Genomic DNA, 15,938 nt, shown 5'->3' on the forward strand with positions numbered 1-15,938 from the left:
TGTACATAGGGGCAGTATTATAGTAGTTATATTCTTGTACATAGGGGCAGTATTATAGTAATTATATTCTTGTACATAGGGGCAGTATTATAGTAATTATATTCTTGTACATAGGGGCAGTATTATAGTAGTTATATTCTTGTACATAGAGGCAGTATTATAGCAGTTATATTCTTGTACATAGGAGCAGTATTATAGTAGTTATATTCTTATACATAGGGGTAGTATTATAGTAGTTATATTCTTGTACATAGGGGGCAGTATTATAGTAGTTATATTCTTGTACATAGGGAGCAGTATTAAAGTAGTTATATTCTTGTACATAGGGGACAGTATTATAGTAGTTATATTCTTGTACATAGGGGCAGTATTATAGTAGTTATATTCTTGTACATAGGGGCAGTATTATAGTAATTATATTCTTGTACATAGGGGCAGTATTATAGTAATTATATTCTTGTACATAGGGGCAGTATTATAGTAATTATATTCTTGTACATAGGGGACAGTATTATAGTAGTTATATTCTTGTACATAGGGGACAGTATTATAGTAGTTATATTCTTGTACATAGGGAGCAGTATTAAAGTAGTTATATTCTTGTACATAGGGGACAGTATTATAGTAGTTATATTCTTGTACATAGGGGCAGTATTATAGTAGTTATATTCTTGTACATAGGGGCAGTAGTATAGTAATTATATTCTTGTACATAGGGGCAGTATTATAGTAATTATATTCTTGTACATAGGGGCAGTATTATAGTAGTTATATTCTTGTACATAGAGGCAGTATTATAGCAGTTATATTCTTGTACATAGGGGCAGTATTATAGTAATTATATTCTTGTACATAGGGGACAGTATTATAGTAGTTATATTCTTGTACATAGGGAGCAGTATTAAAGTAGTTATATTCTTGTACATAGGGGACAGTATTATAGTAGTTATATTCTTGTACATAGGGGCAGTATTATAGTAGTTATATTCTTGTACATAGGGGCAGTATTATAGTAATTATATTCTTGTACATAGGGGCAGTATTATAGTAATTATATTCTTGTACATAGGGGCAGTATTATAGTAATTATATTCTTGTACATAGGGGACAGTATTATAGTAGTTATATTCTTGTACATAGGGGACAGTATTATAGTAGTTATATTCTTGTACATAGGGGCAGTATTATAGTAGTTATGTTCTTGTACATAGGGGACACTATTATAGTAGTTATATTCTTGTACATAGGGGACAGTATTATAGTAGTAATGTTCTTGTACATAGGGGGCAGTATTATAGTAGTTATATTCTTGTACATAGGGGCAGTATTATAGTAGTTATATTCTTGTACATAGGGGCAGTATTATAGTAGTTATATTCTTGTACATAGGGGGCAGTATTATAGTAGTTATATTCTTGTACATAGAAGCAGTATTATAGTAGTTATATTCTTGTACATAGGAGCAGTATTATAGTAGTTATATTCTTATACATAGGGAGCAGTATTAAAGTAGTTATATTCTTGTACATAGGGGACAGTATTATAGTAGTTATATTCTTGTACACAGGGGCAGTATTATAGTAGTTATATTCTTGTACATAGGGAGCAGTATTATAGTAGTTATATTCTTGTACATAGAAGCAGTATTATAGTAGTTATATTCTTGTACATAGGAGCAGTATTATAGTAGTTATATTCTTGTACATAGGGAGCAGTATTAAAGTAGTTATATTCTTGTACATAGGGAGCAGTATTATAGTAGTTATGTTCTTGTACATAGGAGACAGTATTATAGTAGTTATATTCTTGAACATAGGAGCAGTATTATAGTAGTTATATTCTTGTACATAGGGAGCAGTATTAAAGTAGTTATATTCTTGTACATAGGGGACAGTATTATAGTAGTTATATTCTTGTACATAGGGGCAGTATTATAGTAGTTATATTCTTGTACATAGGGGCAGTATTATAGTAATTATATTCTTGTACATAGGGGACAGTATTATAGTAGTTATATTCTTGTACATAGGGGACAGTATTATAGTAGTTATATTCTTGTACATAGGGGCAGTATTATAGTAGTTATGTTCTTGTACATAGGGGACACTATTATAGTAGTTATATTCTTGTACATAGGGGACAGTATTATAGTAGTAATGTTCTTGTACATAGGGGGCAGTATTATAGTAGTTATATTCTTGTACATAGGGGCAGTATTATAGTAGTTATATTCTTGTACATAGGGAGCAGTATTAAAGTAGTTATATTCTTGTACATAGGGAGCAGTATTATAGTAGTTATATTCTTGTACATAGAAGCAGTATTATAGTAGTTATATTCTGTATATAGAGAGCAGTATTATAGTAGTTATATTCTTGTACATAGTTGCAGTATTATATTAGTTATATTCTTGTACATAGGAGCAGTATTACAGTAGTTATATTCTTGTACATAGGAGCAGTATTATAGTAGTTATATTCTTGTGCATAGGAGCAGTATTATAGTAGTTATATTCTTGTACATAGGGGGCAGTATTATAGTAGTTATATTCTTGTACATATGAGCAGTATTATAGTAGTTATATTCTTGTACATAGCGGGCAGTATTATAGTAGTTATATTCTTGTACATAGGAGCAGTATTATAGTAGTTATGTTCTTGTACATAGGGGACAGTATTATAGTAGTTATATTCTTGTACATAGGGGCAGCATTATAGTAGTTATATTCTTGTACATAGGAGCAGTATTATAGTAGTTATATTCTTGTACATAGGGGCAGTATTATAGTAGTTATATTCTTGTACATAGGGGGCAGTATTATAGTAGTTATATTCTTGTACATAGGGGACAGTATTATAGTAGTTATATTCTTGTACATAGGGGCAGTATTATAGTAGTTATGTTCTTGTACATAGGAGCAGTATTATAGTAGTTATGCTCTTGTACATAGGAGACAGTATTATAGTAGTTATATTCTTGTACATAGGGAGCAGTATTAAAGTAGTTATATTCTTGTACATAGGGAGCAGTATTATAGTAGTTATGTTCTTGTACATAGGAGACAGTATTATAGTAGTTATATTCTTGTACATAGGAGCAGTATTATAGTAGTTATATTCTTGTAAATAGGGGGCAGTATTATAGTAGTTATATTCTTGTAAATAGGGGGCAGTATTATAGTAGTTATATTCTTGTACATAGAGGCAGTATTATAGCAGTTATATTCTTGTACATAGGAGCAGTATTATAGTAGTTATATTCTTATACATAGGGGTAGTATTATAGTAGTTATATTCTTGTACATAGGGGGCAGTATTATAGTAGTTATATTCTTGTACATAGGGAGCAGTATTAAAGTAGTTATATTCTTGTACATAGGGGACAGTATTATAGTAGTTATATTCTTGTACATAGGGGCAGTATTATAGTAGTTATATTCTTGTACATAGGGGCAGTATTATAGTAATTATATTCTTGTACATAGGGGCAGTATTATAGTAATTATATTCTTGTACATAGGGGCAGTATTATAGTAATTATATTCTTGTACATAGGGGACAGTATTATAGTAGTTATATTCTTGTACATAGGGGACAGTATTATAGTAGTTATATTCTTGTACATAGGGGCAGTATTATAGTAGTTATGTTCTTGTACATAGGGGACACTATTATAGTAGTTATATTCTTGTACATAGGGGACAGTATTATAGTAGTAATGTTCTTGTACATAGGGGGCAGTATTATAGTAGTTATATTCTTGTACATAGGGGCAGTATTATAGTAGTTATATTCTTGTACATAGGGGGCAGTATTATAGTAGTTATATTCTTGTACATAGAAGCAGTATTATAGTAGTTATATTCTTGTACATAGGAGCAGTATTATAGTAGTTATATTCTTATACATAGGGAGCAGTATTAAAGTAGTTATATTCTTGTACATAGGGGACAGTATTATAGTAGTTATATTCTTGTACATAGGGGCAGTATTATAGTAGTTATATTCTTGTACATAGGGAGCAGTATTATAGTAGTTATATTCTTGTACATAGAAGCAGTATTATAGTAGTTATATTCTTGTACATAGGAGCAGTATTATAGTAGTTATATTCTTGTACATAGGGAGCAGTATTAAAGTAGTTATATTCTTGTACATAGCGAGCAGTATTATAGTAGTTATGTTCTTGTACATAGGAGACAGTATTATAGTAGTTATATTCTTGAACATAGGAGCAGTATTATAGTAGTTATATTCTTGTACATAGGGAGCAGTATTAAAGTAGTTATATTCTTGTACATAGGGGACAGTATTATAGTAGTTATATTCTTGTACATAGGGGCAGTATTATAGTAGTTATATTCTTGTACATAGGGGCAGTATTATAGTAATTATATTCTTGTACATAGGGGACAGTATTATAGTAGTTATATTCTTGTACATAGGGGACAGTATTATAGTAGTTATATTCTTGTACATAGGGGCAGTATTATAGTAGTTATGTTCTTGTACATAGGGGACACTATTATAGTAGTTATATTCTTGTACATAGGGGACAGTATTATAGTAGTAATGTTCTTGTACATAGGGGGCAGTATTATAGTAGTTATATTCTTGTACATAGGGGCAGTATTATAGTAGTTATATTCTTGTACATAGGGAGCAGTATTAAAGTAGTTATATTCTTGTACATAGGGAGCAGTATTATAGTAGTTATATTCTTGTACATAGAAGCAGTATTATAGTAGTTATATTCTGTATATAGAGAGCAGTATTATAGTAGTTATATTCTTGTACATAGTTGCAGTATTATATTAGTTATATTCTTGTACATAGGAGCAGTATTACAGTAGTTATATTCTTGTACATAGGAGCAGTATTATAGTAGTTATATTCTTGTACATAGGAGCAGTATTATAGTAGTTATATTCTTGTACATAGGGGGCAGTATTATAGTAGTTATATTCTTGTACATATGAGCAGTATTATAGTAGTTATATTCTTGTACATAGAATCAGTATTATAGTAGTTATGTTCTTGTACATAGGGGACAGTATTATAATAGTTATATTCTTGTACATAGGGGCAGTATTATAGTAGTTATATTCTTGTACATAGGAGCAGTATTATAGTAGTTATATTCTTGTACATAGGAGCAGTATTATAGTAGTTATATTCTTGTACATAGGGGCAGTATTATAGTAGTTATATTCTTGTACATAGGGAGCAGTATTATAGTAGTTACATTCTTGTGCATATGGGGCAGTATTATAGTAGTTATATTCTTGTACATAGGGGGCAGTATTATAGTAGTTATATTCTTGTACGTAGGGGACAGTATTATAGTAGTTATATTCTTGTACATAGGAGCAGTATTATGGTAGTTATATTCTTGTACATAGGAGCAGTATTATAGTAGTTAAATTCTTGTACATAGGGGCAGTATTATAGTAGTTATATTCTTGTACATAGGGGGCAGTATTATAGTAGTTATATTCTTGTACATAGAGGGCAGTATTATAGTAGTTATATTCTTGTACATAGGGGCAGTATTATAGCAGTTATATTCTTGTACATAGGGAGCAGTATTATAGTAGTTACATTCTTGTACATATGGGGCAGTATTATAGTAGTTATATTCTTGTACATAGGGGGCAGTATTATAGTAGTTATATTCTTGTACATAGGAGCAGTATTATAGTAGTTATATTCTTGTACATAGGGGCAGTATTATAGTAGTTATATTCTTGTACATAGGGGGCAGTATTATAGTAGTTATATTCTTGTACATAGGGGGCAGTATTATAGTAGTTACATTCTTGTACATATGGGGCAGTATTATAGTAGTTATATTTTTGTACATAGGGGGCAGTATTATAGTAGTTATATTCTTGTACATAGGAGCAGTATTATAGTAGTTATATTCTTGTACATAGGGGCAGTATTATAGTAGTTATATTCTTGTACATAGGGGCAGTATTATAGTAGTTATATTCTTGTACATAGGGGGCAGTATTAAAGTACTTATTTTCTTGTACATAGGAGCAGTATTATAGTAGTTATATTCTTGTACATAGGGGCAGTATTATAGTAGTTATATTCTTGTACATAGGGGGCAGTATTATAGTAGTTATATTCTTGTACATAGGGGGCAGTATTATAGTAGTTACATTCTTGTACATTTGGGGCAGTATTATAGTAGTTATATTCTTGTACATAGGGGGCAGTATTATAGTAGTTATATTCTTGTACATAGGAGCAGTATTATAGTAGTTATATTCTTGTACATAGGGGCAGTATTATAGTAGTTATATTCTTGTACATAGGGGCAGTATTATAGTAGTTATATTCTTGTACGTAGGAGCAGTATTATAGTAGTTATATTCGTGTACATAAGGGCAATATTATAGTAGTTATATTCTTGTACATAGGAGCAGTATTATAGTAGTTATATTCTTGTACATAGGGGGCAGTATTATAGTAGTTATATTCTTGTACATAGGGGGCAGTATTATAGTAGTTACATTCTTGTACATATGGGGCAGTATTATAGTAGTTATATTCTTGTACATAGGGGGCAGTATTATAGTAGTTATATTCTTGTACATATGAGCAGTATTATAGTAGTTATATTCTTGTACATAGGGGCAGTATTATAGTAGTTATATTCTTGTACATAGGGGCAGTATTATAGTAGTTATATTCTTGTACATAGGAGCAGTATTATAGTAGTTATATTCTTGTACATAGGGTCAGTATTATAGTAGTTATATTCTTGTACATAGGGTCAGTATTATAGTAGTTATATTCTTGTACATAGGAGCAGTATTATAGTAGTTATATTCTTGTACATAGGAGCAGTATTATAGTAGTTATATTCTTGTACATAGGGGGCAGTATTATAGTAGTTATATTCTTGTACATAGGGGGCAGTATTATAGTAGTTACATTCTTGTACATATGGGGCAGTATTATAGTAGTTATATTCTTGTACATAGGGGGCAGTATTATAGTAGTTATATTCTTGTACATAGGAGCAGTATTATAGTAGTTATATTCTTGTACATAGAATCAGTATTATAGTAGTTATATTCTTGTACATAGGAGCAGTATTATAGTAGCTATATTCGTGTACATAAGGGCAGTATTATAGTAGTTATATTCTTGTACATAGGGGGCTGTATTATAGAAGTTGTATTCTTGTACATAGGTGGCAGAATTACAGCACTAATTTTAAGAGACGTAAGACATAAATATTGTAGTTTGATACCTGGGTGTATCAGGCAGGAGTCACACTCATTCTCTTCATTCCGACAGCACGGGATGGTATACCCCACCTTCTTATTGCCCCCCGGACACACGCACTCCACCTGATCATATTCACAGCAGTCTCGGCACATGATATTCCACTCAGCTCCTGGGCAGTTTTCATTAATTACTGTATATTCTGGGGTAAAAAAAATAATGTAATATTCATTGGATTTCGTAATGTGAAGGAAGTGTACAATGAATCAAATGACTAAAACCTTACAATATCGACCCGGGAGGACAGCAGTTTGCAGCATTGCATTTCAGCTTGTGCTGTGTACACTGAACTCTGTACTAAAAAAGTTGGTTGGTTGTTATTTAATGTAGTATTTGCTATTATGTGGATGGACACATCTGCTGCTGATGAGTTTTCCATGACTTACATCTTTCCTCCATTACACCCCTTGACTTTTACAACTTCTGGCATTACTAATATACAGATGTAACGGGTATAAAGATGGAGCAGAACTATGTCTGTGTGTATAATCATAATGTCAATATCACAGAACAAAAGAGTGATAATCTCGGCTCTGCTACATTTATTCAATCTTTTACTTCTGGTTCTTCAGTTGTGCTGGAATATCACATTTTCTGGATTATCAGATGCCGGATTAACAACATCTCATTTTATATCTAAGTGCATTTAGGTGTGAATGTTTATAAAAATTTGACTGCAAAAAATTAAAAAATTTGATTCGGGCACTGGGGAGTTTAAGAAAGATGGATGGCGACTAATAGACTAAATAAACTTTTTTTTTTTTAATAATAATAATTCTGTCCAGAATGGAAAGTTTAAAAATTTTGTAAATCACTTTATTATTATTATTATGCTTATTATTATTGGAGTGTCTTCCAAAACCCGCTTTTCCCCAGTCTATTTTTCTGCTTTGCTATCAGGATGTACTCATTCGGAGTACAGATGATGGCAGTGACAGGCTCAGCACCTGTGAGGCTATGTTCACACATCATGTTTTTTTTGCATCAATCTGCGATCCCATCACTGCCATCATCTGTACTCCAATGGAGTACATTCTGATACCAATGCATCTAAAGGCAGCAAATAGACTGGGGTAAAGTTTGGAAACCACTTACATGCAAATTTTTTTTTTTTTTTTTACAGCAATGAAGAAAAACTCCCAAAATAAAGTTTTAGAACTTTCCATGCTGGACAAAGAGAAAAGTTGAGTTACTTTTTTAACATTCAGTAATGTAGATGTTACATGTTCATGTTCATCCTTCAGGGGGCGCTATGTATGTGGATATATAGATCAGAACTTTAATGACACCAACCTTTAACACAGCCATAAATCACTGTTTGCCTCTGCTACATCTCGTCATAATGGAGTCAAGATATAGTGACTGCAACAAAAATCCAACTGGTTCCAACTTTGTCGCAGTTGCGGTCTCCTGCGGGTGCAATGTGACCCTATTCACCTGTATTGCATTAATGTAGCAGCGGCTTGCAGCAATCTTTGCACTGATGACTTATCGTGGAGCCCCAGACGTAACGTCAATGGTCGTGGACAAGGCATTGTCAGCAATGTGGCTACGTGAGAAAACAAAGCTTCTACCACTTGTTGCTTTTTTGCCTTCAGAAAGGCGTCGGTCTGGAGCCGAAACGCGTTGGTGTGTATAAAAAACCTTACTTCTACTCTCCGGATCTCATCCGCACATTGTGATAATTTCCACTTTGCCATATTCATTGTAAGCAGTAATAGTGGAGATTTCCCCCCAAAACAGCGCCTCTTCTGGCCATGAGTTGGTATTACAGTTTTGAAGTGAAAGCAATACCAGGCGCAGACTATGGACAAGAGTGGCGCTATTTCTGGTGGAAAAAAAAAAACGTACCCTTTTAAATCCAAATTTTGTGAATTTTGCACAATGCACCCATCACTTTTAGACAAAAAAAAGCCCCCTCTAATATAACTCAGACCTTACAGAAGTCTGGCATCCCTCTGACTTCACAGCTGGTACTCACTTGAACCCCTGGGGTGCGCAGAGACGTGGAAGGCGCAGAGGTAGAGCAGGGCCAGACTGGTCCTCCCGATCAGGGTCATGGTGTCGTCTATGATCCCAGTACAGGCGGTCCCGCTCACATTCAGGGTCTCCTTCTCTTCATGCTTGCAGTGCTGGGGTCTCAGGTTTCACACTTTCTATCATACAGGCAGTGACACCCTCACTGGGGTCTTCCAGACTACGTCACCCCAAAAACACTCAGTTAACTCTTGGTGGTCCAGAGCAGACAGCGGTGGGGAATCCCAAGCAATGTGGCTGCTCTACGACCCTGTACACACCACAGACAGTAGCAGGGGGACTGTGCAGGTACCACGCGCAGATCCGTCTGAGCCTAAAGAGACGTCTACGTAATAATTTGCTTCAGACCCCGTCCTGACCTGGCATGGAGTCTGGAAAAAATTCTCGGCTCCGTGTCCAATACATGTGTTTGTAATAACATACATTCCTCAACATTGACGCCATCCCAAGAACTAATTAAATATTAACTAATTTATAGAGTGCGTAATAGTGACATTTGTTACAAGGGGACGTTCCCGGGGTCCTAGGATGGAAACTTATAAACAAACCAGGTGAGGGGGAGTCTGTGCAGGTTTGTCTAGTTGTACATTAGGGCTCCTTCCCTCCAGAACTCCACTTTTATGGCATTTTAATATATATCTGCCCCTATCCTACTCTTTAAAGAAAATCTACCACTTACCTTAAATATATAATTTTTATTACCTGGTGTAAACGCCGCTGTTCTCCTGAATCCGGAGATGTTTTTCTTTTCTTCCTGCGCCTCTCCATTCCCGACATATGGCCTTCTGTTTCCTGTATATAAATCTACTAGATTTACCAAATGGGCGTGATCCTCATTATCTCTACTCAAGGACCTCGCCCACTTGGCTAACAAGATTAAATATATATACAGGGAAGAGGAGGCCATATCTCAGGAACGGAGAGACGCAGGAACAAAAGAAAAGCAACACCGGATTCAGGAGAACAGCGTCATTTACACCGGGTAATAAAATTACATATTTAATGCAAATGACAGGTCCCCTTTATGCAATGTAAGAGATGTAAGGTAAAGGGGTCAAACACTTTTGCAATCTATGAAATTCTACAACTTTAGATATATAGATAATAGATAGATAGATAGATAGATGATAGATAGATAATAGATAGATAATAGATAGATAAATGATAGATAGAGAGATAATAGATAGATAAATAATAGATAATAGATAGATAAATGATAGATAGATAATAGATAGATAAATGATAGATAGATATGTAGCCCCCCGAGGGCTCGGCTGCTACAGGGCTATTGCACCTCGATCCAGAGGTGTGATATTCCACTCCCGGGTAAGGATGGAGTGTGGACCAGGACTCGTTTAGCTGCATGCACCACACACACCCCATTTCCGAGGGACAGCTCAACGGTGCTCCCACTAGACAGAAGTGCAGGCACGACCGACTATGTCCCTGACTGGAGTGGGGAGGGGGAGGAAAACCCAGTGGTGTAGGAGCAGATAGGGGTGGGTCTCTGGGCATAGGTTGGAGCTCATTGGTTGCTAGTCACCTGGGCTCACACATAGAGGGAGGTATAAGAGGTGGGCACCATCTTAGAGTGAGTTCAGTTCAGTTCAGTCAGGAGTTCAGCCAGAGAGGGCTGACAGGGAGCTGTGGCTCATTCTGGGCCCAGCTCCACGAGACAGGCCTGGAGTAGAGGCCAGAAACAGCAGAGAGGAGAAGGAACAGAAAGAAAGGAAACAAGGAACAGGAACACAGAGAAAGGCCCATAGACACGAGGACAGAGGGAACCCCAAAGGCCCAGGAGATTGCGGGTGAAGGGTTGGCAGAGCAGGGTACCGGAACCCAAATTGGTGGAGGCAACAGATTCCTCAGCCAAGGACCGGAGGTTGTGACCACATCTTGGTGCGACCCCTCACTACATCCACCAGGAAGGCACACCGCATAGGGTCAGGGAAACCGGAGAGAGGTTTCGCCAAGAGAAGGCCCGAGGAAGCTGGACAAAGGTGGGTCACTAGTGGGGACGGCCAGAGAAGGGAAGAGAAGGGAGCCCTGTGCCACGCTCTGGAATTGCCTGGGAGTTGGTCGAGTCCCCTGCCTGGTGGACGCAGCACGGCTTGGGCCGTCATCGCCTGCAGGATTGACACAAATAACAACTGTGAGTAAAGCATTGGAAACTGCAGTTCCACGTCTCTGTGTTTCATTGCCGCACCAGCACCATCAGTACTGGGACGCTCACACCATCACTCCCATCATCTCCACACTAACTGCCCTGAGGCTATACTCCTCCCATGGGGAGTCATCCCATTCTAAGCTGCACACATAATACCAGCCTCAGCGGTCTGCCCTGCAGCGGCGGTCCCCATTGACCGCAATCCACGGGTGGCGTAGTCGGACATTTGTCACATTACTAAGACTGCCACTGGTTTGACCGCCCTGGGCACGGACCGGGTCACAGCCACGGAGGACTACAGCCCCCAGCGATCCGGCTCCGGGTATCCCCTGCACAGCACAGGCCCAGGGGGCGCGTCAGATACATAATAGATAGATAGATGATAGATAAATAATAGATAGATAATAGATAGATAATATATAGATGATCGATAGATAATAGATAGATAATATATAGATGATAGATAGATAATAGATAGAAAATAAATAGATAATAGATAGATAGATTATAGATAATAGATAGATAGATAATAGATAGATAGATGATGGATAAATAATAGACAGATAATAGATAGATAAATGATAGATAGATATTATATATTTTTAAGAATTTTGAGGTTTTCATATAAAATAAATTCCTGAACCATTTTCCTTAGAAAAAGCCAAGAAGTTTTAAGAATTGGAAACTAGTCTTTTTTTCATCCTAAACACAGGAGAACACTGCGGTTTTGAGAATCACTTTGACAGCTGTAAGGAGCATTTAAGACCACTGGAAGTTTTACAAGGTGACCGCCGCAGCATCAGAGATTCCCATTTTCTCCATGCATACATCTATAATGAAAAACACAGAAAGCGTGGAGCTGTGCATATGTAATACTAGGAAACACCCCGCTCGCCAATGGAGAGATTTACCAAGAAGAGAGGATGTTATGGGGGTTGGGGGGACTTAAGGTGCTCTACAAACTTTGAGCCCCATATTTAGGAAAATCTTGTGTATGGACTCTCATCTTCATAGTTGCCCCAGATTTTAAAAGATTACAAAACTACGACGGTTGTTTTTCCCAAAAAACAGTGCCACACCTGCCCACAGTTTATGTCTGGTATTGCAGCTTAGGTGCATTGCTCCACACTTGCTGGGGCCTTTCTACAGCCCCTCTGACTGTCTGAGTACTGATGTCCCTCTCTGCTGCATTCCTGATTTTACAGCTGGTAGAGACCACCCAAGTTGTCTCTGGTAATAGTAAAGAGAGATTTGTAGCCAATTAGTTAGGGGAGCTGATACTGATGCTCCACCCCCGAGGAACACTTTTATGAAATAGGATCCAGAGCTCTGCTGCCCCTTGTGGCCAGGAAAAGGATTTCTCCCCTGGAATATGCCCTACTATAGATACTTCTCCCAATGGCTCATAGATGCTACCGTTTCTTTTCAATTGTGTCCCTGTACTTTTTCCTTCTACGCTTCTCCATATGTAAGTTATGATCTGGACAGGTAGTCCGGTCTACGGGACTATACCCTCTTCTGTAGACTGTCTCCTTCACATGTAGACTGTTTCTTCCCCCTGGACTCCACAAACTCCCCCAGTACAGACCTCATAAGCTGGGACCCCCCCTTTAGTAGCCCAGGAACATTCTGGTTTTCATGCTTCACCCCTTACAGTGATCTGGCCTTTGTGGGCCGGTGGAGCGAATTGAGGGAAAAGGTCAGATATGCAAATTATGATCACCCTGCTGGACGGGTAGACCGGTCTACAGGACTATACCCTTTTCTGTAGACTGCCTCGTTCACATGTAGTATGTTTTTTTCCACTGGATTCCACAAACCCCCCAGTACAGATGTCATAAACTGGAATCCCACCTCTAGTAGCCCAAGGACATTCCGGTTTTCATCCTTTCATCCCCTACAGTGATTTGGCCTTTGTCGGCCGGTGGAGCGAGTTGAGGGAAAAGGTCAGAAGAACCAGAGAGTCGGGAACAATTGTAAAATCGGATACCAAAGGCGTAATCAGGAAAATAGTCCAGAGGGTCAGATGGAAAGTTTTTCAAACTTTTTTTTGGCAATGCAATTCACATTTTTAATACCGAGATATTGTGCTAGACGGTGAGGAGCTGGGACGAGTACCTTCCACGTCCCAGGCACTCAGACACAAGGGTGGGGTGCTCGGTGTGATGTCTTCCAGAGACTGCATTAAACCGCAAATTGTTTTAGTCATCCCACGGCACAAAAAAGACTCAGGGGCCCCATATCCAAGCGAAATGTCTGCAGGTCTGGGGATGTCTGATGAGATAATAGGGCTGTGATGTCACGAGGAGCCTGGAATGCAGACATTTTACCCGTTCTTGAGGGACTGAAGGTGGCTCTGACCGCAGCCTCAGGGATGATGCAGGAAATAAGTCAACGACGAGATCCAAAGCCAACGGGATTGAGAGGGGCCCCATAGGAAAGATCAGAATGGGCCCCTCCATTGTGGTGCCAAGTTATGCAACTCAGGACGGAGGGAGCCTTGAGTTTGCCTCCTCTTCTTGGTCCCCGTGGAGAGAAGAGTCCTGCATGGGTTCTTGTAACTTAAGGGCTTGGCGGCCTTTCTTTAGGAGCCTTTGCTGCTGTGCATGGAATAGGATGTCTTGTATTATGTGTGAGGCTGCAATACCAGTCATAGCCATAGACGAGGGTGGTGCTGTTTCTAGAAGAAAGCAGCAATGTTTACTAATCCCATAGAACCCTATACTTCTAATTATACATATTATATACCATATCATAGAGGGTGCAGTATATACACATGCAGTGCATGCTATATATATATATAAAGTGGGCACAGATTCTGGGCACCGCAGAAATTCTGCTGTCAGCTGTCTAATATAGAAGTTCTGCTGTCAGCTGTCTAATATAGAAGTTCTGCTATCAGCTGTCTAATATAGAAGTTCTACTGTCAGCTCTCTAATATAGAAGTTCTGCTGTCAGCTCTCTAATATAGAAGTTCTGCTGTCAGCTCTCTAATATAGAAGTTCTGCTGTCAGCTCTCTAATATAGAAGTTCTGCAGTCTGCTCTTTAATATAGAAGTTCTGCTATCAGCTGTCTAATATAGAAGTTCTGCTTTCAGCTCTCTAATAGAGAAGTTCTGCTGTCAGCTCTCTTATATAGAAGTTCTGCTCTCAGCTCTCTAATAGAGAAGTTCTGCTCTCAGCTCTCTAATATAGAAGTTCTGCTGTCAGCTGCCTAATATAGAAGTTCTGTTATCAGCTCTCTAATATAGAAGTTCTGCAGTCAGCTGTCCAATATAGAAGTTCTGTTATCAGCTGTCTAATATAGAAGTTCTGCTGTCAGCTCTCTAATATAGAAGTTCTGCTATCAGCTCTCTAATATAGAAGTTCTGCTGTCAGCTCTCTAATATAGAAGTTCTGCTGTCTGCTCTCTAATATAGAAGTTCTGCTGTCTGCTCTCTAATATAGAAGTTCTGCTATCAGCTGTCTAATATAGAAGTTCTGCTGTCTGCTCTCTAATAGAGAAGTTCTGCTCTCAGCTCTCTAATATAGAAGTTCTGCTGTCAGCTCTCTAATAGAGAAGTTCTGCTCTCAGCTCTCTAATATAGAAATTCTGCTGTCTGCTCTCTAATATAGAAGTTCTGCTCTCTAATATAGAAGTTCTGCTCTCAGCTCTCTAATATAGAAGTTCTGCTGTCTGCTCTCTAATAGACAAGTTCTGCTCTCAGCTTTCTAATATAGAAGTTCTGCTATCAGCTCTCTAATATAGAAGTTCTGCTATCAGCTCTCTAATATAGAAGTTCTGCTGTCAGCTCTCTAATAGAGAAGTTCTGCGCTCAGCTCTCTAATATAGAACTTCTGCTGTCAGCTGTCTAATAGAGAAGTTCTGCTCTCAGCTTTCTAATATAGAAGTTCTATTATCAGTTCTCTAATATAGAAGTTCTGTTGTCAGCTCTCTAATAGAGAAGATCTGCTCTCAGCTCTCTAATATAGAAGTTCTGCTTTCAGCTCTCTAATAGAGAAGTTCTGCTGTCAGCTCTCTAATATAGAAGTTCTTCTCTCAGCTCTCTAATAGAGAAGTTCTGCTCTCAGCTCTCTAATAGAGAAGTTCTGCTGTCAGCTGTCTAATATAGAAGTTCTGTTATCAGCTCTCTAATATAGAAGTTCTGCAGTCAGTTGTCTAATATAGAAGTTCTGCTATCAGCTCTCTAATATAGAAGTTCTGCTGTCAGCTCTCTAATATAGACGTTCTGCTGTCAGCTCTCTAATATAGAAGTTCTGCTGTCAGCTCTCTAATATAGAAGTTCTGCTGTCTGCTCTCTAATATAGAAGTTCTGCTGTCTGCTCTCTAATATAGAAGTTCTGCTATCAGCTGTCTAATATAGAAGTTCTGCTGTCTGCTCTCTAATAGAGAAGTTCTGCTCTCAGCTCTCTAATATAGAAGTTCTGCT

The 15,938-nt window shown here is 37.6% G+C and overlaps 1 protein-coding gene across 1 annotated transcript in view; it reads right to left on the reverse strand.

The window, feature by feature from the left end:
• Positions 1–9,702, reverse strand: part of PAMR1 (peptidase domain containing associated with muscle regeneration 1) — a 117,229-nt gene extending 107,527 nt beyond the window's left edge. Inside the window, exons 1-2 of the mRNA XM_073658136.1 lie at positions 9,286–9,702; positions 7,270–7,446 (exon numbers count right to left, since the gene is read on the reverse strand). Coding sequence (XP_073514237.1) covers positions 7,270–7,446; positions 9,286–9,364 — 256 coding nt within the window. The 5' untranslated portion in view covers positions 9,365–9,702. The remainder of the gene's footprint in view (positions 1–7,269; positions 7,447–9,285) is intronic.
• Positions 9,703–15,938: the final 6,236 nt, after the last annotated feature.

The sequence above is a fragment of the Phyllobates terribilis genome, unplaced genomic scaffold (genome assembly GCF_046119375.1).
Source record: "Phyllobates terribilis strain yellow unplaced genomic scaffold, ASM4611937v1 Scaffold_13__5_contigs__length_258822181, whole genome shotgun sequence".
Classification (NCBI taxonomy): Eukaryota; Metazoa; Chordata; class Amphibia; order Anura; family Dendrobatidae; genus Phyllobates; species Phyllobates terribilis.